Source organism: Corylus avellana, chromosome ca11 (assembly GCF_901000735.1).
Source record: "Corylus avellana chromosome ca11, CavTom2PMs-1.0".
In the NCBI taxonomy this organism is placed as follows: Eukaryota; Viridiplantae; Streptophyta; class Magnoliopsida; order Fagales; family Betulaceae; genus Corylus; species Corylus avellana.
In genome coordinates, this window is record NC_081551.1 from 18,042,311 (window position 1) to 18,064,630 (window position 22,320).

The 22,320-nt window shown below is 36.4% G+C and overlaps 2 protein-coding genes across 2 annotated transcripts; one reads left to right on the top strand and one right to left on the bottom strand.

Moving 5' to 3' along the window:
• Positions 1 to 177: 177 nt before the first annotated feature.
• LOC132165464 (ABC transporter G family member 32) lies at positions 178 to 14,621 on the bottom strand. The gene is made up of 24 exons (XM_059576046.1): positions 14,108 to 14,621; positions 13,408 to 13,528; positions 13,198 to 13,286; positions 13,028 to 13,112; positions 12,366 to 12,525; positions 12,214 to 12,290; positions 12,060 to 12,113; positions 9,942 to 10,032; positions 9,529 to 9,830; positions 9,173 to 9,454; positions 8,436 to 8,752; positions 8,191 to 8,351; positions 8,008 to 8,111; positions 7,384 to 7,543; positions 7,141 to 7,263; positions 6,954 to 7,045; positions 6,540 to 6,872; positions 6,176 to 6,466; positions 5,845 to 5,928; positions 5,615 to 5,748; positions 5,291 to 5,518; positions 4,276 to 4,447; positions 3,936 to 4,190; positions 178 to 750 (listed from the first exon to the last, which is right to left on the bottom strand). Exons 1-24 carry the CDS (start codon positions 14,380 to 14,382, stop codon positions 478 to 480), a joined length of 4,263 nt encoding a protein of 1,420 aa, XP_059432029.1. The 5' UTR covers positions 14,383 to 14,621; the 3' UTR covers positions 178 to 477.
• A 3,266-nt stretch (positions 14,622 to 17,887) lies between these two features.
• LOC132165167 (uncharacterized) lies at positions 17,888 to 18,481 on the top strand. The gene has a single exon (XM_059575660.1). It carries the CDS (start codon positions 17,888 to 17,890, stop codon positions 18,479 to 18,481), a length of 594 nt encoding a protein of 197 aa, XP_059431643.1.
• Positions 18,482 to 22,320: the final 3,839 nt, after the last annotated feature.

Below are 22,320 nucleotides of genomic sequence, written 5' to 3' on the forward strand. Positions count from 1 at the left end.
AGAATGGCTGCTAACAATATGATGCGGCACACCTAATTCAACAAAATCAAAGAATATCCTGGCCTGTTTGACAAGGATGAAAGAATTAAGGGGTAAAAAGTAGAAATAAGTTAAACATTATGTGTGAATAACATATACAATACAGGTGCAATAATGCCAAAGAAATTACGAGGGACCAGTGAAAAGCACAATGCATCATAATAATGGTTTTGAGCCCTCCAATCGTTATGGAGAAAAAAAATATTACATGCCAATGGTATCTGACTTCATAACATTTATAAGTAAATTCTGTATAATAAACAATAATATTAACACATATAACTAACTACATGTTATCTTTACTATAGTAAAACAAAAAATACATTCTAGAAAATCATGTTGGTATATTTATTTCGCAGGCCACAGAACCTGATGATATACTTGTGAAAGCATGCATCAATTCTAACACAATTCTTAATGGCACACAACTTCAACCGGTCATCTCCTTTGGAAGTTGAAGGATTTTATTGCAAAAGCAAAAACGACTGCAAAAAGTAAGCAGAAAGCAACCACCATAACCCCAGCAATACCCAAGAAATCATGCCTATACCCAAAGCCATCCTTGAGTAACTGCCTTACAGGCACCAAGTGAATTCCATCTGCTAGCTTCACCAGTCCATTGTCATCACCATATTGTGAAGTTAGGAGGCCATACAGACTCCAGGCTATTGGGTTTGCCCAATAATACCATCTCCACCATATCGGGATTCTCTGAAAAGAAGTGAATCAACTTATGACATGTATGCCAGAAAAAAAGAAAAAAAGAAGTGAACCAACACAAGAACAAACCAAAATTTACATGGAAAACCCTTCAGTGTAGAGGAAAAAACTACAGAGCAAATCAAATCAATCCACTATAATAAAATAGAGTTTACAACACTCAATTTTATGCTCAGAACTTAAGTTCACAGCAAATTGGGAAATACAACAATATAAACTCTCTAGGAAAAAAATTGAGAGAAATTTATTTCAAACCGGTCTGGAGGAAATATTCTCAAACTCATGTAAAATAGTGCCAATTGTTTATAAACATTTAAACTACACATTAAATTCTTAACGTCATTAATAGCAGTTTATTAATTTAGACTAAATTTAAAGTGCCTATTAAATATTTACAAACACTTGTCACTATTTTATATGGGTTGGAGGATATTTCCTCTAGATCGGTTTGGAGGAAATTTCTGTCCTAAAAAAAATTATAATCTCACCACAAACCACCTTAATATGGTGAAACCAATACCACAGTGAGATTCCCACTCGGAATACTACACCTCCCTATTGTTGTAGCACCCAAAGACACCTCATAAAGAAACCCACAATTTGTTCTTGAATAAAGAAACCTTTATTCTTCCTCCCTATAAAAAAACCACATCCAAATACAAGAAAAAACAAATCCCTTTTTCTCTCTCTCTCCGAGCAGCGCAACACTGCTCACTGTTTGTGTTTTTTTTTTTTTTTCCTCTCTTTCTTGGTGCCGCACCTCACGTTTTCAAACTTTTCTCTTTCTTTTCTTTCAGCTTTCAGTTATTTTTTTATGGTGTCCTTTTTTTTATTGTGCAGCTCATTAGGTTGAAAGACCACTCCACTTAACATGGGATTTTAATGTGTTGTGAGCTGGACCCACATGGGCCCACGCACAATAGTTGTAAGTTTAGGTTTAGGGTTGAGGTTGGTTCAAACCAGGGTTCAAGAAGATTTGGAATTGGAGATTTGGAAACTTCGATCGCAAGTTCAATTGCATATGGTTCGATTGAATCTCGTTCGATCAAAATCTGAAAACCTTTAAGCTTGGATCGATCCAACCATGCAAAAAACCAAGAGCCTGATAGCAGCCTCATTTGAAGTTCGTTTGATCAAAAACTTTTTTTATATAAGTAATCGAGACATCATAAAGTGTAAAGTGCCCCTAAGTACACAAAAAGTATACAAGAGAAGTTACCTAGCTAATACAGGCAAAAAGGACAAGAAAAACATGATAACTAATCACCAAAGGAGAAACAAAAGTAGCTGTGCAAAGATATAATGTGTTGAAAAATAAAGACTTAATTTCCAAAATCCTCTCACGATCATCAAACCTTTTATCATTCATTCCCTCCATATATACCACAAAAAGTACCAAAGTGTTAGAGAATATTAGGGGATTTGATTTCATTGTAATTAATTGTAATCTCCTATAATCAGATTTGATGATAATCAAATCTAATTGATTTGATTGTATTTAGATTTGATGGTAATCAAATTATTTTGATTTGATTACCAAACTTATTCTACCCCAATTCTCCTATAAATAGGAGTATCATGTATTGTAAAAGATCAATTGAATAAAAGCATAATGTAGCATTTAGGGCTTTATCTATGGACGTAGATCATAGACCGAACCACGTAAAAATCTTTGTGTCCCTTTTATTTTAATTTCGCTATTATTTTATTTTTCTCATTTGATTATTAATTTCTTCACAAAGCACCATCTTCCACACAACAGCACTCCAAGTGTTGCTAGCAGTCCTCCAACAAGCATACAAATTGACTACTCGTCTAGGCATGACCCAAGACAACCCAAATTAACTAAAGAAAACATTCCAAATGGCACAAGCAACCTCACAATGAAGCAAACGATGGTCCACAGACTCCCTATTCTTTTTAAACAAACAACATCAATTAACCACAATGACGTGCCGCTTTCGAAGATTGTCCATGGTAAAGATCTTTCATAGAGCTGGCAACCAACCAAAAAAGACCACCCTCAATGGAACCTTAGTTCACCAAATACTTTTCCAAGGGAAACAGAAACCATCATGACAACCCATGACACTGTACAAGGAAAGCCTACCCTAAAGTTAGATCAATCCAACTTAAACTTGGATAGATCCAACTGACCGTAGACAAAATTAATTATTAGTCGACTTAGACTTGAAACTTCAGTTTTCTCTCTGCCTATAAAAGCCTAATGACCTATGATTTTCACATACAAAGAGAGGTAGTATTACATTGTTCTTGAAGAGTTCTATAAACACCATTGAGCCTAAACATATTTGATTCTTCTCCTTGTTTATTATTATAAACCAAACCACAGAAATACCTTCAGCCACCAGAATTTTGGGTTATAGCAAACAAGGTTGTTCTTGAAGGTGATTCCTATAAAAAAAGGCCAGAAGTTCTGAAGTTACTGCAATGGAAAGTGAATGCGTTGTTTTCCAGGGTTACAAATTGAGCCTTGGGTTACAAAGGTTTTGTAAGTTGACTAATTTGTAACATGAATCTTCTATAGTGGATAACTTTGGAGTTGGCTGGCCCTTAAAGTAGTTTTACTATTGAAGAGTTCTTCAAAAAATTTCTACTTCATCACCAAATCCTTGTGTTCATTTTGTTTTATGATTGTTTGGTTGGGGTGATTTTATTGGCTTAATCACTGATTCGCTTTATAATCTGAATTGTTGTAATTTGGGGTCTAAAACAATTTTTTTTTAAAATTCATTGGTGGAGATTGATTTTGATAAACTTTAAGAAAAAACGTTCTCTATAATTTCACTATATAGCCATGTTATTCTCACTATAAAAAGTTGACAAGCCAAGAGAATTATCAGTACACTACAAAACTGGATTCTAGCCCACAAATCAGCCAATCAAATGATAAGAATGATCCAGCCCGTAAGTTTTGGGTCTAAAAATTTAATATATCCTTCCTATCAGACACTGGCGCACAATACAGCATCAGCTTTTATATCTAGGAGTTCCTAAACAAAGAATGCTATGTAATAATTTGAGTGATTAAGTGAGTAATGACGTGCAGATTTCCTTTTGATCAATATATAAAAATCCAAGACAATCATGGCATGCAGGTCTGATTAAGAAAAAAATCCGATACTATAGAAGCAAGAAATATATCACTTCATTACCTTGTGAGGAATCATAAAGCCGCTGAAAAGGTTCCATAGCATATAAAATGGAGCAGCAATGATGGCAGCCACATTATGATTTGGCGTTACAGCAGTTGTCATCATCCCATAGAAGGTGAAGTACAGCATAGTGAAATACATAAAGTATATGTACCAAATAAATTTGAAGACAGTCCACTCAAACGAAGCCAGGGAGTAGAAAATTGTGCAGTAGATAATTGTCTGTGCAAACACATAGGGGAACTCAATGACAACCTGCACACAGGGAAACATTAGCTAACTTTAAGGAATCCAATGTTTTGCAATGAGTAGGAATAATGAAAAAATATCAGAAGGAAACCTGAGCAAATGCAAATGGTAAAGCTGAATAAATCCCTGCTGCTCTCTCTCGATATGAAACAAATCTCTCAACAGAAACAACAGGTTGAACAGCAGTGGCATTGGTAATTCCAATGAACAGGATAGCCGCATACATTGATCCCATGGCATTAAATAAATTCTGCTGGGTCTCCCTGTCACAAAAAAAAAAAAAAAAAAAGAGTTAAGAATCTGATGGTACAGACTGGCATTTAGACCATAAGAAGATTCTTCAGGGAAAAATTAACAGTAGGCAACGTTCTATGCTCCACTTCTGACTAGACTTTGCCAATTGACCGTCAGCCCCCAGTGAAATATGACCGAATTAGAATGTGGATAGCACTATACAGCTTTAAATCAGTCCAACAAAATATGACTTCGTCTTAGAGTTGGCAAATTTCTACTCTTATATCATAAGCTGCCATCAAAATGTCTCTTTGCAGCTTTGACCCTTGTTCTGTTTTGCCTTGTCCTCGTATTTGCTGCACTTCCATTCAAAAGCATATCAAGCCTTGGCACACCCATTGATCTTCATTGCAAGCGACTAAACCATCTCAACTTAACAATTAATCTTATTCTCAGTTGCTGCTACCTAAGAGAGCTTTGCGGTTTGTGTTAGTTATGGTCAAACAACATCGGATTGTTACAAATGAGAAAGACACTCAATTTAAGAATTTAAAAGATCCATTCACCATGCCAACAGTACATGTTCATGGCATTGATACTAGAAATCTGCCACTGAAATGACTAGATAGATGTACTTATAAATTTATTCTCCCCATTACTTGACTGTTTCTGTTAATCCTCCTAAAGCAGCAGCAGCAGCAGCATTATTGGACAAGTTCCAAGTCACGAAAAGTAACAGAACTAGTTAGCGGGGAGCATGTGATGACGCAAATTACGTGGTACTAATGCACTCAATAGCCAAGGACCAAATTATCTAAAGAAGGTTTTCATAAAAATCTAGAGCTAAAAATATTTCAAAAGATAAAGAAAACCTTTTAGCACCAAATCTCCAACATATTGTTCCAAGCATCAATGCGATGATGACAGTATAGAAGAAGCGAACTGCAGTGTATTGCGGGTTTCGCCAATAAGACAGATTTTGCTTCCAAAGACAAGCCAAAAACTGGTAAAAGAATGACTTTGAATACTTTGTTGGGAAGTTCAATTCTTTTGAAGTACTACTCGGCTTGCTTAGGCTTTCAACCAACTCTCTATTAAGTCTGAAATGGAAGATGAGAGCCAAGTTATACAAGGAAAGGAATAGTTCTATCTAAAAAGTAAAATCAATAGCAAGAATTCACAGGAACTGCGCATACTGAAATAAATTTGATTTTCGGTAAATTTCCGCAAAGTCCACTCCAAGACGATTCTCTTCAGCAGAAGAAGTAACCTCAAGCATCCATGTAGAAGGATTATATCCAGGCATGATTTTTGGCACTCCTTCAACTGCCTACAGAAGCAAATATTTATACCATCAGATAATTGGGGACAAAATCATAACCATTTCAAGATCACATATACTAAGAGATGAACATGCAGACCAGACCTCAAAATATTTGATGAGCTCATGAGACTTGGGCCCGAGGGGACCAGCATATATGAGCTCTCCTCCACGCTTCATAAACAAAAGCTGCATTGACATATGAGTAATGAGATTAGGGGAGGATCAATGAATATACCATAACAATCTAGAAACACTTGGTTATAAAATGTTGTACTTGGTCTGTCTCTACACTGTACAGATGTGACCAAAGCACCAGCAAATCTTTGTGAGACGGAAAATGCACCAGCTAGAACCTAGGGGAATTTTAATACACACACTTCGAAGATGTGTGTGTGTGTGTGTAATGCACATACACACACATGCATATAACTACCTCGTCAAAGGATTCAAAAATGTCTATGCTGGGCTGATGGATTGTACACACTATAGTTCGCCCAGTATTTACAATATTCCTCACAGTTCTCATCACAATGGCTGCAGCCCTTGCATCCAACCCTGATGTGGGCTCATCCATGAACACTATAGAAGGATTGGCAACCAGTTCAACAGCAATCGTTAATCTTTTTCTCTGTTCTGTTGACAAACCATCAACTCCAGGTAGACCAACCAATGCTCCACTCAGTGGAGTAAGCTCTACAAGTTCCATCACCTCCTCAACAAAGGCCTGCAAAATTCAACCCTCCAGTAATATTGAACCCAAGGCATACAAAATATGACAAAACATTTTTTATATTTACCCTTTGAATCTCCAAGGTAACATCTGATGGTAACCGAAGCCAAGCAGAGAACAAAAGTGATTCCAGAACAGTCAAGCAAGGGGAATGGACATCAGTCTGCTCACAGTAACCAGAAATTCTTGCAAAAGTTTCCTGCCTTTTTGGATAACCAGATATATGTATGCTCCCTTCTATGACCCCACCAGTTTTTCTACCAGCTAATACATCCATGAGGGTGGTTTTCCCAGCACCACTGACACCAACCAATGCTGTAAGAACACCAGGTCTAAATACTCCAGTAACATTAACCAACAGCTGCAATCTATCTTCTGCTATCCCTTGTTGCTTCAATTCCTGAAGTAGTACTTTGATCAGAAAATTGAGTAGTCAACATGCTTTTCAAAATGGAGTAAAGGAATGGAGTTATATACCCACCATAGGGACATCCACATAGTAATTGATATTGCTGAAAGTCATAGAGAGTGGTTGAAATGGGAGAACCATGCCTTTCTGCCTAAAATGTTTTGCTGCCAAATTGATGATAAACTAATGAGTCAGAATTTGGAATAATAACTGAAGAAAGAAAATATGAAAGAAAGTCAATGTATTTTGTTTTCCCAACCACTTAATGACCCCGAATGCTGCAAGAACTGCCGCAGCTCAACAACAACTGTTTCGCCTTTTCTTCTCCTTTCCCTCTCTTGCAGCTCTTCCTTAGAAACTACTGATTGTTGTTTCCCCAAAGCTGTACGCATATAAAAGAACATATTGATTAGCCTTTATTTCATATCTAACCTTATTTGCCCAATATGCAGTGCAATAAGGGAGTTATTAGTAAACTTGTTAACAAAAAGAAATGGCTTACGATTAAGGTAAGCTAGAAAGAATGTGAACAGGATGTTGAACAAAACTGTGTATCCAATCAGAGCACCGACACCAATCCAGTACCAGTAGCTCTCTGGAAACAAACCGCGTGCTCTTAGTAATGCCTCACCTAGTGGTGAGCTCATGTTGTTCCTGTCTCTCTACAGAAATAAGGTAACAGACAATTATAAGTTTCAAGATAGAATTTAAACTGTTAGAACAGTAACTCAACTGAAAGATATGACACGAAATTGCTCCTTTTACACCATAGAAGATTATACAAGACAACTTGGTATAGGAAAACTTTGTTGGAACATCTCAATATAACCTTTCATCTGATATAATCACACTAAAAGATAATAATGTCTTAGAATTCATGAACAAAACTAAGTTGAAAGGATAACATATCAGATGCATCTGGACTCTCCTTGAATGTAATTTAGCGATCATGCTATTCCTTTCAATTTTCTCTACAAAATGTCATCATATTCTTGCCAGACTAGCAAAATCGCAAGCTTTCCTTTTCTATTCTTTTCATTTCTTTTTTTGTCCTTTTGGTAATAAACACCAACAAATCCCAGCGCTAGCAAGGAAGATGGAACAGAAGATGATATAGTCATAGTACCTTATCCCAGGAATGTCCATGGAATTCATTATTGGAAGCTGCATTTTGAGCATACATCAAAGGAGAAACCCAGAATCCCCAGATCCACCAACTTGGTACATCATCTGTCACAATGTAACAAGAAAATGAATATACATAAGAAATAACAGATAAAACATAGACATTGAAAGAATGCCTGTTGACCTCTTGAAATGATAAACCCTCCAAGAGTCATGACAACCAGCATAGCAAATGATCCAAATGTGTTGGCAACTATCATGTTCCGGCCCAAGGATCCCATTAGACGGAAGAGAGATATTGACATTTGGTGCAGAAAGAAGTATAACAAGAACTGCCGAAAAAACCTGCATATTCAAGGGTTAAATAACAATCCATCCCAAATCAACTGCCAGAATACATTCAGAACTTCATGTGAACATAAGATTTACCTAGTAATTGAAGGATCATATCCAATCACGTAGTATGTGATTGCCACCCAGAAACCAGACTCTATGAGCGAAGTTGGAATACTTAAGACCCAAGAAGGAAGGGTATAAGCCCAGCTTGGGTAGAAGTGCAAGTCCCTATGCTTGTAAACCACTGGAAGCTTGGCCACCAACATTGACACCTCGGTAAAGCCATTAAAAAGAATAATAACCATGGAAAAGTACAGTGCCCCAAGATATATGCCTCCATCATCAATTGTATTATGGTGCATTGTTGTCCGGAAAAAAACACTCATTGTGATCAAAGCAACCAAAAGAAGCTGTAAAACAGTACATTGTACTTGAGAATCAGCACTAGAATTTCATTAGAATTCCTTGTTTCAGATAATTTACCCAACCAACACAAAAATGGCCTTGCAAATAAAAGTCAAAACTGTAAGTGATATAAATGGCCTGCTTTGGTGACAAAGAAGTTAATATAACATGTTGACATATCATCGAAAATACCTTCGGTTTTTATATGTACAATTTTGGAACTTACTATTGATAATTGGCCAAAGAAGTAAACACAATTTCATATATCTGACACAAAACAAAACTAAATGGATTTAAGAATAAAATCTGAAAGCTAAGCAGTTTATTCCTGCTTTGGTGACCAAGAAGTTGACATATCAACAAAAACACCTCAGAATCCTAGGATATGATTTAAGATTGTTGTAATAATTAATAACTTGTACTACCTGAATGAATTTGAAGACATAAATAAACGAGTTTCGTTTCATGAGAAGCCTCTGCCAGTGAAAGCTGATCTTGAGAAGTTCACGCCTTTTTGCTCCGTAGTTAAATGTTGACAAGGCTGCTGGATGATTGTAGCGTTTATCAAAAGGAACCTCCAATTCCTCAGACAAATTCTTCCCAGCAGGATATGAACGAAAAGCTTCAGCAAATTTTCCTGCAGGTATGTACCGGTATGGGCGATCCAGAACATACCAGTACTGCTCTTGGTCTTTCTTCGATGTAACCTGTGTACAAAAATTTGAACAAAGTTACCTCATAATATAGCAGAAAGTCACGTCTCAAGTTCTCCACCACTTACTTCTTGCAAGAAGTCTGCCACATTCTTTCGCACAGGGCAAATAAATCCCATGTATTTGAAAAAATCAAGAGCAGCATCACGAGGTCCCTGGTATACAATCTGGCCCTCACACAAAAGTATAACATCATCAAACAACTCGTAGGTCTCGGGAGATGGTTGAAGCAGAGAAATTACAGCCGTGGCATCAAGTGCACGAGTTGAATGCTTAAGATATTTGATGATTTGACAAGTAGTAGAACTATCAAGCCCAGTTGATATCTCATCCATGAATAGCACTCTCGCTGGACCAACTAGTAATTCACCTGGGAAATCACATGTCTGCTTAATCACCATAAATAAACATATGAAGTTGACCTGTACACTACAAGTAAAAAAAAATTAAAAATTAAAAATAAAATTAAAAATGTAAACACCTGTTGTAAGCCGCTTCTTTTGGCCCCCAGAGATCCCCTTGAGCATTTCATCTCCCACCAATGTGTCAGCACAGATGTCCAACCCTAAAATCTTTGCCATAATATATTAGCGATAATGTTTTAAGGAAATAAATTCAGTAACAACTTACCATGTCCAGTTTTCTAACAACTACTATATAAACTATAAAGAGATGCTTTCTTTCAATAAGTAAACGAAATATCATTAAAAAGCAAAGGGCACAACCTAGGTACACATAAAGCATACAATAGAAACACTTAGCTAGAAGGAGAAAAAAGAACAAGAAAGTCATAAAAACTAAGCAAACAAGGATAAACAGACGCAACTCTCCAAAGATAAAGAGTATTAAGTAAAAAAGACCTAAATTCCACCACCGCTCACTTGCGGTCCTCGAAACTTCTATAATTTCTTTCCCTCCAAAGACACCACAAGGGTCAAGAAGGTACTATCTTCCACACTACTGCAAACCAAATGCTACCAAAAGTCCCCCTCCAACAGCAAACAAGTTTATTACTCGTCTAGGCATAATCCATGACAACTCAATACGACTGAAAATATCATTCTATAAGGCACAAGCAACCTCACAAATGAGAAGATGATCCAAAATCTTCATGTTCCTCTTACACAAACAGCACTAATCAACCACAATGACAAACCGCTTCCTAAGATTATCCATGGTAAAGATCTTCCCTTGGGCCACAGACCAAGTAAAGAAAACCGCTCTCAAAGGAACCATAATTTGCCAAATACTTTCCAAGGGAAGGGAGTGTCGTCATTACGAACAGGGACACTGTAAGAGGATCTAACTTCAAACAACCTTCTTTTGGAGGGAGCCCACTGAATTTTGTCCTCGCCTCCCTGTCTCACTCTAAAAGAATATAGCAAATTGAAGAACGAAACAAAGACATTCAACTCTCAATCGTGAGCCACTCTAATAAAGCTTACATTCCACTGAAGGGAACTACTAGAAAGCTCCAAAGACTTGTTTTTTCATAAACATATCAGTTCCTAGTGGCTTAACCTACATGAGAATTCATGAAATTTGAACTGATGCCATTTCATGGCCTTTTTCAAAAGGTCATGTCCTTGATATTGGAATCTATGAAACCAGTTCTTATCAACCTATTCACTCAAGTCCGAAACCTCTTTCATATTCAAAAGACAAGCTTGACATAGAACAAGTCTATGAAAAGTTTCTATTGGGACACAATGTCACTCCCTGCGACCACTCTAAAAACAGGCTCACTAGCACTATATCAAGGTCCATAAAAAGACTTGAGTTTGTCTTCCTTAACACCAATTGGTTTCAAGTGGAATGGCAGCTCATGGTTCGACAAATGGTATTAGAGCCAGGAAGTCATGGGATCGAGTCACGAGAGTGCCATCGTGAGGGAGGGATTGTTAGGACACAATGCCACTCCCTGCCACCGCTCTAAAAACAGGCCCGTTAAGCACGATGTTGAGGTCCATAAAAGACTTAAGTTTGCTTCCTCAAACACCAATTGGTTTGAGGTGAAATGGCAGCTCACAGTCTGATAGTTTCTAATTGGTTGAGTTATTTTTTAAAGTAATGGGCAAAAGTTGTAGCCCTGAATGTAGTTGAAACATCTCAAAATCACTTGAAATTTACAAACCAGTGGCTGAAGATTTAGATCTGTGGACAATTCAAGGGTCTGTTTGACAGCCAGGATATACCAGGCTCTAGTCATGACATGAATAGGACCGCCTTGCACTAGCTTAAAAAACCTAGCTCTAGATTGATGAAAAGATGGTGTTTGTCTTAAATGAGCTTGAACTTGGATTATAAAAGTTCTACAATTGATGACCTTCCGCGGAACTAGGATGGGAACTGACATAATCATGTAGTTGGATTTCCCATTAATTTTGCATGGTCTTCTGCAGGAGTCCTTTTATATTGTTCAACACCATGCTAGAAAATGAGATAGTTTGGTGTCATTTTAAACTTGAATTGGGATAATGTAAGCTTGCAAAACTAATACTACCTAACAAGCACTATTCATGTAGCTGTGCAAGACTTCCTTTCATAAACCTAAAGTAATCCTACTCACTTCCAACTAGATTTTCATGCTGGAGAATACCTTCATGATGTACTCCACTACAAGGCTCGTGTCTTGGCCCCCCAAAGCTAATGCCTACAGGAAGAAATTATATTATTAACAATCTTAGCAGCAATAAACTATCAAGCAAAAAACAAAAGACACCAAACCAGACACATCTAACCATTGTAATTACCTTCATGAATATATCAAGATCTTCATCAGGTTTTATCCCAGCAATCTTTTCTCTTCTTGCAAGTTCCAATAGCATATCTGAGCAGAAGTATGCACAAATCAGCATCTAAATAAGCATAATCCATAGACATACACATGAAACCCAAAGCTTACCATATTTGAATCCAACACCTTGACAGCGACCAGCAAACTCAAGAGTCTCCCTTACAGTCATTTCTGCAACATGCCAATCCTGTTGGCTCACATAAGCAGCTGTCCTCTGAGGAACGAACTCATTAAGGCCATGTCCATTGTATGTGATTCTACCTGACATCTTCAGAGGGGATCAAGGTACCAGTGGAAAAGAGCAAATGATAAATCCAACAAGGAAATTAGTAGCAAATTTCATTTAATCAGCAAATCAATTGAATGTGATCACTTGAATTATCTCAAAAATGCATCCTTTTGATGCCTCAATAGTTCGTGATTGTTAATCTAATGAACAAATATCAGAATGATGTGAACAAACCAACAATATAGCACAACTTCATAACATCTCATGGTCTATTTTATTCAGAACCATTTAAGTATTATTACCATTCACTATGGCAGAACAGACCAAAGTATAGGCTGAAATGCATAAAATTTAACAGCTTATGGTGATTAAATTAGTCCATGATTCTGAGACGAATAATAGGTCATTCCTGCAGGGGGTCAGAAATAACTTGACATATAAAGCAATTCTTTCTGTACTATAACAGAACAGCATGATTACCAAGAAGAAAGGCATATAGGCATCATATTCAGGGTTGTGCAAGATGAACATATTTCGATACCTTCAAATCTGCTCCAAGGCGACCAGCAAGAGCCAACAGTAGAGTTGTCTTTCCGGAGCTTGGAGGACCCAATAACAATGTCAATCTATAAGATAGCACAACTCCTTATTAAACACAGACACCTGAACGAACATCGAACAACTGCGTTCTGATTTAATTTTAAAATTCACCTTGAAGGTCTAACAACCCCACTAATATCATATAACACTGTCAACTTGCTTCTCTTCCCCCGTAATATCCGCAACTGCCTTAAAAGTTCCTAAGAAATTTTAGAACAAAGCGAATTTGAAAACGTAATCAGAACCATAACATGAAACAATAACCATAGGATGAACTTGGACCCTTAGGAAAAAATGGTTATAAAATGAGTAAAATTCGACCTCAGCCATGTTGAAAACAAAATTTGGAATTGTTGGCAGTGCTCTGCTTCCGACGTGGACGAAAGATTCAACCGTTAAATTCTTAAATCGAACTTCAATCTTCGGAAACTCCAAATCTACTCTGTAATTCCACATTTGGAGAAAGGAATAAAATCAATAAACTATGAACCACATTAAATGTCCAATCAAAAGCTTCAGCTTGGAAGATAATCTATTATGAGAGGAGAAATGACACTAAGAAAGACAATGACGACACATTTCACACTGAAACAGAGCACAAAATTAATCAGAACTCCTGCATAACGCACACCGGGAACGGAATCACAATTGAAAAATGGGAAAAGCCAAATAATTCAGATCATATACAAGAAACAGTTACTGTAAGAACTTGCTATATGTCTAGTAGGTTTAAGGATTTTATAAGGTTGCCTATAGCCTTTACTTATAAGAAAACTATATAGATAGAGGAAAAGAAAATGCAAGTACAAGAATGACCATGCCGTGAACTCCAAATCCTCTGTTCGTTGCTGAAAAACAGAGAAATTAACTTCAAATTTTTGCTTCTTTTTTTTTTTTTTTCTCTTTCTAATGTGAAATTCAAATTTCCTTCTCCTTAATTTCCCACATTTTCTCAGCAACCAAACAGGTGGAAAGAAAAATGTTCCGCACAATCAAGAACCGAATCCAAACAGAGAATTACGCGTCGAATCGGCGCCTCATTCGATTGAAGAACCGCTCGGGGTCGTCGTCGACCGAGTTGATAAGCCGGTCCAGCACGAGCCTCTGCTCCTGGGCCTCGAGCTCGCTCACGTCGATCTCCTTGGTGTCTCCAACAATGTCCGTGAAGATCCCTCTCCGCACGCGAGCGTAGGTGGGCAGCCTCTCCAGCGCGGCCCACCGGAGCGCCTCCTCATCCTCGCCCTCCTCCCTGAACGACGGCAACCTAGCAAACACATTCTCCGCCGAGTTCCACATCCAGATCAAGATCTATCCAAATGCTTTCTTCGGCCAAGAGATAAACCGCAGAGCGAGCGAGAGAGAGAGAGAGTTTAGTATAAAGTAGGGTTTGAATGTGAGAGATTGGCAATTTGGTGAGCGAGCGTGTGGAGTGTGTGAATATCTACTACTACTTCTTCTAAGGTTTGGTGGTTGAGGTCTGCATTAATGGCTGTTTCTCCAAGTTAGTCTTTGTTTGTTGAGCGCCCTCTCTTTCTTTCTCAGCTCCGCTGTGCACGTTAAAGTGTGATACAGTTTGGGCACAGAGTGACTCATTTAATGGCCGCGGGAAAGACAAAAAAGTGGCGGGTTTCCTCTCAATCCGTACTCGCGCTTTTCTAAACGATCCTGCACTCGCTATAGGGGAATAGCACGTATGGGATGAGGCTATTCTGGTCATTTAAAACGAAGGATGTCTGTGTTGGACCGGAGACGCGAGTGTCGTTCGAATTGACGGCAGAATTTGAATTGAACGGTTGGAAAGTAGCGATTTTTAACTGTTTTACTGAAGCGTGAGACTCGCGGGGTGACTGTCAAAAGTTAATAATCTCTTCACCTCACTTCACGTCTTTCAGGCACAGCATGCATGGAGATTGGAAAGCCAAAAATCCTTTTTTTTTGTTTTTTTTTTTTTTACTTTTTTTTTTTTTTTAAGATCTCTTTTTGGATTTACCCAGTTGATGTCATTTCACCTTGGCTGGAGACCGATGATGAATCAAGAGTCAAGACTTGATTATTATATATAAAAAAAATCAGAATCTTCTATCTGACAAAATCAATCAGTCATTAAATTAATTATTATATATAAAAAAAAAATTAATAATCGGTAAACACTATCAGATCAATTCAATACAATAAAAATAAAATAAGGTATTGCATATATATATAGCCTGTGTTTTGGCAAATCATTCTTAGTTTTTTTTTTTTTTTAATAATAATAAAAATTAATTGATGTGATATAAAGTATTAATTTTAAATATTTTATTACAAAAAGTAATTAAATAAAGTTATTTTATAATGTGAAAAAAGTTATTTAGTAATAAGAAAAAAAAAAAAGGTGGCAAAATTTCCCACTAGTGATGAGTTTGAATATTGTTATCATGATCCTTATATATCTATATCCATTAGGTTTACCTTCTAAATATAAAATAAAGTTGAAATATTTCGATGCTAATCAGTGGCGGAGCCAGACAATTTATATTGAAGGTGACGCTAAATTTTTTTTGAAAGTGTCAAATGGTAACTTGCGTAAGTAGGAGAGAATTCTTTTTTTTTTTTTTTTTTCTTTGTTTTGGGAGTTGTGTGAAACTTGAGAAAAATAGAAAAATTTTTTTTTTTAAAAAAAAGCTTTGGGGTGCCGTGGCTCGCCACTGAATTGCTAATGCATCCATGGAGCCAACAATGTTCTTTAAAATTATTTTCTTAAATTTAAATTATAGGTGATAAGAAACACAAATTAATACGAGCAATATTATGAATCAGGAAACCAATAGTCATAGTTCGATGCAAATTACGCGTCTAAAGTACTATATATGTAACTCTGGTGTAGCTTGTTAGCGTACAACTTCATGCCATGCAAGCTATAAATAAGCTTCTATCCACCAACCCAAAAAAAGAAAAAAAGAAAAGCTTCTATCTTTTAATAAGCCATTAATATCTTGGTTTAAAACTAAAAAAGCACTAATTAATTTTGCTACATTTAAAGCCGATTAACCTCTCCATGCGTCTCCATCCTGGCTATCTACTTTTGAGGGCCGGCGGGGGTGAATAAACTAGGTTGAATTTTATGCATAGTTGGCACAACAACCCTTCGGCATTTACCACTCCGTCTACAAGTCTTTTCAACTCTTACCAAACTGTGAACTTTATCTCTCAATAATCGGTGAATTATCACAGAAATCTGCAACTCCTGAGGTAACTTTTTCTTTTGTCATGGGCCAGATAGAGAGCAAAATTTGCTGTTTTTCTTTTGCTTTTATAAGACGCAACCAAGCAAATGTCCATCTCGATGAATGATGACCAACAAAAGGCTACTCAGACGCAAGCATCAACTTTATGCCATCCCAAAAGCTCAAGTGCTTTTTGACAATAATATATACAACACGGCTTCAGAAACCCTTTTAATTATTACATCCATCCAACCAATATTTTCATCTAAATTATTTGTGTTAGATAACTTCTTAATTAAGGATGTTTTTTTTTTGTTTTTGGGTTGAGAAGTTTATTGAAGCTACGTAATTGTTTTTTATTTTTATTTTTTAGTGACTTGTATTGAAAGTTATTTGATAATGTTTTGACTTTTTTAGTAAAAAAAGAAAGAAAAAAGAAAGAGAGTCTGTTAACAAACACACTACCCTCACATGATTAGCAAGTTCTAATAAAAACAAAAATAAATTATTATTAGAACATTAATGAATGGTTCTTAAGTTTTTTAATGAAATGATAATTTGAAACGGATGCGGATTGGAGAATCTCCAATTGTGAATCCTAGCCGTCTATTTTTATCCAACAATCCACATCATGCCACGTGTCCCACTTAAATTAAATAATAAAATATTAATTAATTTTTAAAAAGAAAATCAAAATCAAAATCAAATAATAAAAAATTGGGTTGGCCAGCCACCTCAATTGAGTCTAGGAGTAGCTTCGGCGGCGGTCTGGGGTGGTTCGGCCACCCCCAAGGGCCAAAAAAATTTCAAAATTTTTTTTTATTTGGCCCTTAGGGTAGCCATCCCCATGGCCATTGGGAGTAGATTTGCCACCCCCAAGGTCCAAACCCATCATTTTTTAATAATGGGTTTGGACCTTGAGGGTGGCAGATCCACCCCCAAAGGTCATGGGGTGGCTTGGCCGAAGCCACTCCCAAGGGCCAGATAAACAAATTTTTTGAAATTTTTTTGGTCCTTAGGGGTGGCTTCAGCGACCCTAGACCGGCATTTTGCTCAACTGGGGTGGCCAACCACCTAGTTTTTTATCATTTGATTTTAATATTTTTCTTTTTAAAATTTAATTAATATTTTATTATTTAATTTAACTGGGACACATGGCGTGATGTGGGCTCTTTGATAAAAATGGACAGACAAGATTCACAATTAGAGATTATCTAATTTTTCTCTCAATTTGAGGGAATCTGAATCCGAAATGAAATATTATCTAAAAATTCTCAAGTATTGAATTTCATACATGATGTTTTATTCTTGTGGGGAGTCTTGTACGTTTTGAATTTTTCAAAAAGGTGCCGATATAAATGTTCATAAATTGTGCTGCTCAGCGCCACCAAAGTGGATGTATGACGAGTACTGTATGTGATCGAAAAATGAAAATGATTGTTTCACTTTTTTAACCTATTATTTTCCGAGTAAAATCTAATGCATCTTTTCTTTTCTAACATGTACAATTGTTTTTCCAACAGTCATTTTTTGTTCAAATTTTAACATTAATGACTGTTTTCCAACAATTATTTTTTAATAGTCTAAAATCCTTAATGTTCACGAATGCAGCAGCTGGTTTGGAGTATTTTCAGCGGATAAATGCACAGCCTGAGGGGATGAGCAGTGCAATACAACAAGGTCAACCGGCCAACTGGCAGCCACCACCGGTGAATATGATAAAAGTGAACTGGGACGCTACCATAGATCAAGGAAATTCTTGTGTTGGGCTGGGACTTCTAGCAAGGGATGCAAATGGGCAATTTGTGGCTGCTCGTGGTATCAAAAAGAGGATAGCAGCGGACCCTACAGTGGCTGAAGCAATTGCTGCCCTTCACGCCGTGATCTTTGCTAAGGAGCTAGGATTTTCAAATGTAATGTTTGAGGGAGATGCTCTAACGGTTGTGAATGCAATAAACTCCACTAGATCATGCGAGAGCAGCTATGGTCATTTTGTGGAAGATGTGAAACGTTATATGAGTGATCTCGCAACGTCAAGTTTTGTTCATGTTCTTAGGGGAGCAAATTCTGCTGCCCATAATCTAGCAAAAGAGGCTTGTACCCATGTCACTGATAAATATTGGTGGCATTGTATTCCACCATGCATTGGTGATATTATTAGAAAGGAGGAAACATCCCTCCTTTATTGATCTGCTCTCTTTGAACTTTAATAAGATTTCGAATTATTCTTCAATAAAAAAAAAATAAAATAAAAACCCTGCCCTTATAATTCTAGAAAATTATGATTTCAGACGTTCAAACTACTGCTTATTCTCCTTTTCCGTTGTTACACATTATTTGTTTAAGGTAGTGTTCATAATTTGCAATTCGGGCAGTACTACTGGTGTATGATCATGAGGACATAACTATTGTGTTACCTTCGTAAAATTAGACCATTAAGAGGAACAATTACAATTTTAGTGTTGGTCTTGTAGTGAAAAGGAAACGTTGAGTAAAGCTCTTAGAGCATATTTGTAATTGTGTTTGAGAAATATATTTTTTTAGTAAAAAAACGTTTTTTGGTAAAAGTTTCATTTTTAAGCTTTTTTTCAAATACGTGTTGGTCATTTTAAAGCTTTTTAGACCCTTAAAAGCGTTTTCAATTTTTTTTACCAAACGGATACTTTCTTTTTTTTAAACGAACTTTTTGAATATTAAACAAACTGTTAGGCTCCTCAAACGCACACTTTAACATGCACTTAATCATTTTGTTTATGTACAAGAATACCTACAAGAACTCTACAAGCTAGCAGTGATCTATAGCACACTGGCGTACATGAACAGTCATGCACGCTAATGTTATTTAATTATAAAATGTAATTAAATAATTATTTAAACAGTAAAAAAATATATATATTCTAACACTAGTGTGCATTACTGTTGATACAGATCAGTGTACTGCATCTCACTAACTGAACTCTACCCATGTGAGTATAAAGTCAAAGCCTTTTTTGTTCGGGTCTTGGCAAGCCAGCTATAACACTCATGAAGTCAAGATAATGAGCATAGCGTTTAATGCGCGGCTAAACAGTGAGTCTACTATATATATATATATATATATTACATTAATAAAGCCTTGAAAGCAAACTCTAAAGATAGTTTCATTTATGTATCGATATATTGGAGTAACAATGTTTTTATATATGTCACCAAGAGGTAGTTCAATCGGCTGAGACCACACTTAATGAAGTGGAGGTCACTAGTTACAATCCCCTTCCCCCCTCTTGTGCGGACATGTTTAAAAAAAAAAAAACAATGCTTTTATATATATTTTTTCTAACCCTAAAGGTACCTTCATTTACTAATAAAAGTATGTAAGGTTATCTTATTGACTTATTGCTTGTTAGAGTATGAGTTTAGAACCTGTTTGGGATTGCGTTTGAGAAATATAGCTTTTGAGTCAAAAAAAACTTTTGAATAAAAACTTCATTTTTAAGCTTTTATATATATATATATATATGGCTATTACCCCACCAGTAGTAGGAGATGTAAGGATTGATACATAAAATAACTTTTTATTTACTTGATAATCATATAAAGCGGAAGATATTTTAGCCATTTGCATCAAGCTCAAACGTCCTTCTTGCATGCGTGCTCCTCCAGAAGCACACACTAAAATAAGAGGTAAAAATTGATTGGTAGCATATTCGATCAAACGGGTGATTTTCTCGCCAACTACCGATCCCATACTACCCCCCATAAACTGATTTTCTAACCCTAAAGGTACCTTCATTTACTAATAAAAGTATGTAAGGTTATCTTATTGACTTATTGCATGTTAGAGTATGCATTTAGAGCATGTTTGAGATTGCGTTTGAGAAATAGAGTTTTTAAGTCAAGAAGAGCTTTTGGACAAAAGCTTCATTTTTAAGTTTTTGTCAAATGTGTTTTTTGGTTATTTTTAGGCTTTTTTGAACCCTTAAAAACGCTTTTAATTTTTTTTACTGAGTAATTTTTATTTTTTTTTCAAACAGACTTTTTGAGTGTTAGTGTTAAAAACATTTTTAAGCCACTCAAATGCAATCTCAAACAGGCCCTAAAAGTAAGTTTTACACAAAATTTTGTTTTTTTTTTTTAAAAAAATCCGTTTGATAAAAAAATATTGAAAACGCTTTTAAAAGTTAAAAAAAGTCAAAAAAAAAAAATAGTCAAAACACACTTTTAACAAAAGTTTAAGAATGAAGCTTTTGTCGAAAAATGATTTTTAACTTAAAAGCTCTATTTTGCTGAAATGCAACCTCAAACTTACTCCTAATATCCTTATAATCATCACCCTAACTAAAAATAAATTTGATCCTTCTAAGCTTTTTGGGGTTTTTTTTTTTTCCAAAAAAGAAAATCTTATATATAAAATAAATTTTATCATAATGATTATATTAAAATTTTATATTTATATTTCTTTCATCAATCATTCGAATCTATGCCGCATATCAAATCATGGTTTCGAGTAGAGGATGGGATCTATAAGTTTGTCTAAAGTCTACAAAAGAAAACAAATATGCTTGACTTCCAAAATTAAAAGAAATTAATTAGGATTTCTAGCTAGCACGTGAGGTGTTTTGGACTTGGATTCACTGTTAGACCGTTCATTTAAAATGAACAGTCCACATCATGCCAATGATTAAAAAATTTAAGAGAAAAAAAAGGCTTGTGGGTCTCTCTTGAGGTGGTCAAACTACACCCGATAATAATGATTAGTTGTGCCACCCCAAGCTATCATAGGTGGTCACAACCAGAATCAGAGGTGGTTTGACAACCACCGAGCTATCATGGATGGTCATAATCACTTCAATTAGTGGTCTTGTCAATCTAGGATTGACAATTTTGACACGACTCGCGAACTCAATACGAAAAAATAAGTATTAGGTTTGGCCTTATTGAGTTCAGGTCTTAATCGATCGAGTTTCCCGTTTAAGACCCGGTTAATCTTGTGTCTAGCAAGTCGACCTGCCAGACCCGGTAAAAAAAAAAAGAAAAAAAAAAAGGTCAAAAAAACCCTAAAGAGTCACCTAAATGCCTTACGCCTCGCCTAGTACGCCGTCCGCACCTCTCTCTTTTGCTCTGAGACCCTCGGTCTCTCTCCCTCTCGACTCTCTCTCTCTCTCAGCCTCTCTGCAGTCTACATTCTGTCTCTTCGCCGTCGCCATTAGCCACACCTCCTCGCCGTCAGCCACCTCTCATCACTGTCACGGCGGTATATCTCTTACTCTCTCTCTTGCTCTGAAAGGTGGAAACAGTGGTGGTGGGAGGTTCTGGTTGATGTTGATAATCTGTACAGCTCTAGTTTTTGATTTTGAGGAAGATAAGGAGAAGATAGTTTTGGCCTCTTCATTAGATTGTGCTTTCTTTGTTAGAAAATTTATTATTTGGTTTTGTCCATTATATTAAGATTGATGTTCTAAGTGGGATTTTGACAAAAAAAAATGTTTTTTTTTTTTTGACATGTCCACACAAGAGGGGGAGGAGGGATTCGAACGAGTGACTTCCACTTCATAAGGCGTGTTCTTTGTGTCTTTTTGTGCTAAGATGGTTGAATCAGTGTATTGCCCCGATTTTGTCAAAAAATTGCATGCTCTCTGTGTCTTTTATTCTTTTAAATAAAAAATAAAAAATTTAGGATTTAGTGTTTTTAACGTGTTGGGTCAGGTCGGGTTGCCTTTTAAGAGCATGGGTCGTGTCGGGTCTTGTCTACTTGATATGACCCGTTTATTTTAAACGGGTCATATCGAGTTACCCGGCTATTTTTCGTATTATAATCGTGTCAGACCCGCTAACCCATTTAGTTAAGCGGGTCGTATTCCTGTAAATGTTAATCGTGTAACGGATATTCGTGGTTCGTAATCGAGTCGTGTCATGTACCTGTTTTGTCAGCCTTACTTGTCACCTCCAATCCTAATCAAGGGTTGTTTGAATACTTCCGAACCACTGTTTGGGGTGTGACTGACCCATCTTAAATCCAAAAGCCACTTATTTATTTATTTTACTGCTA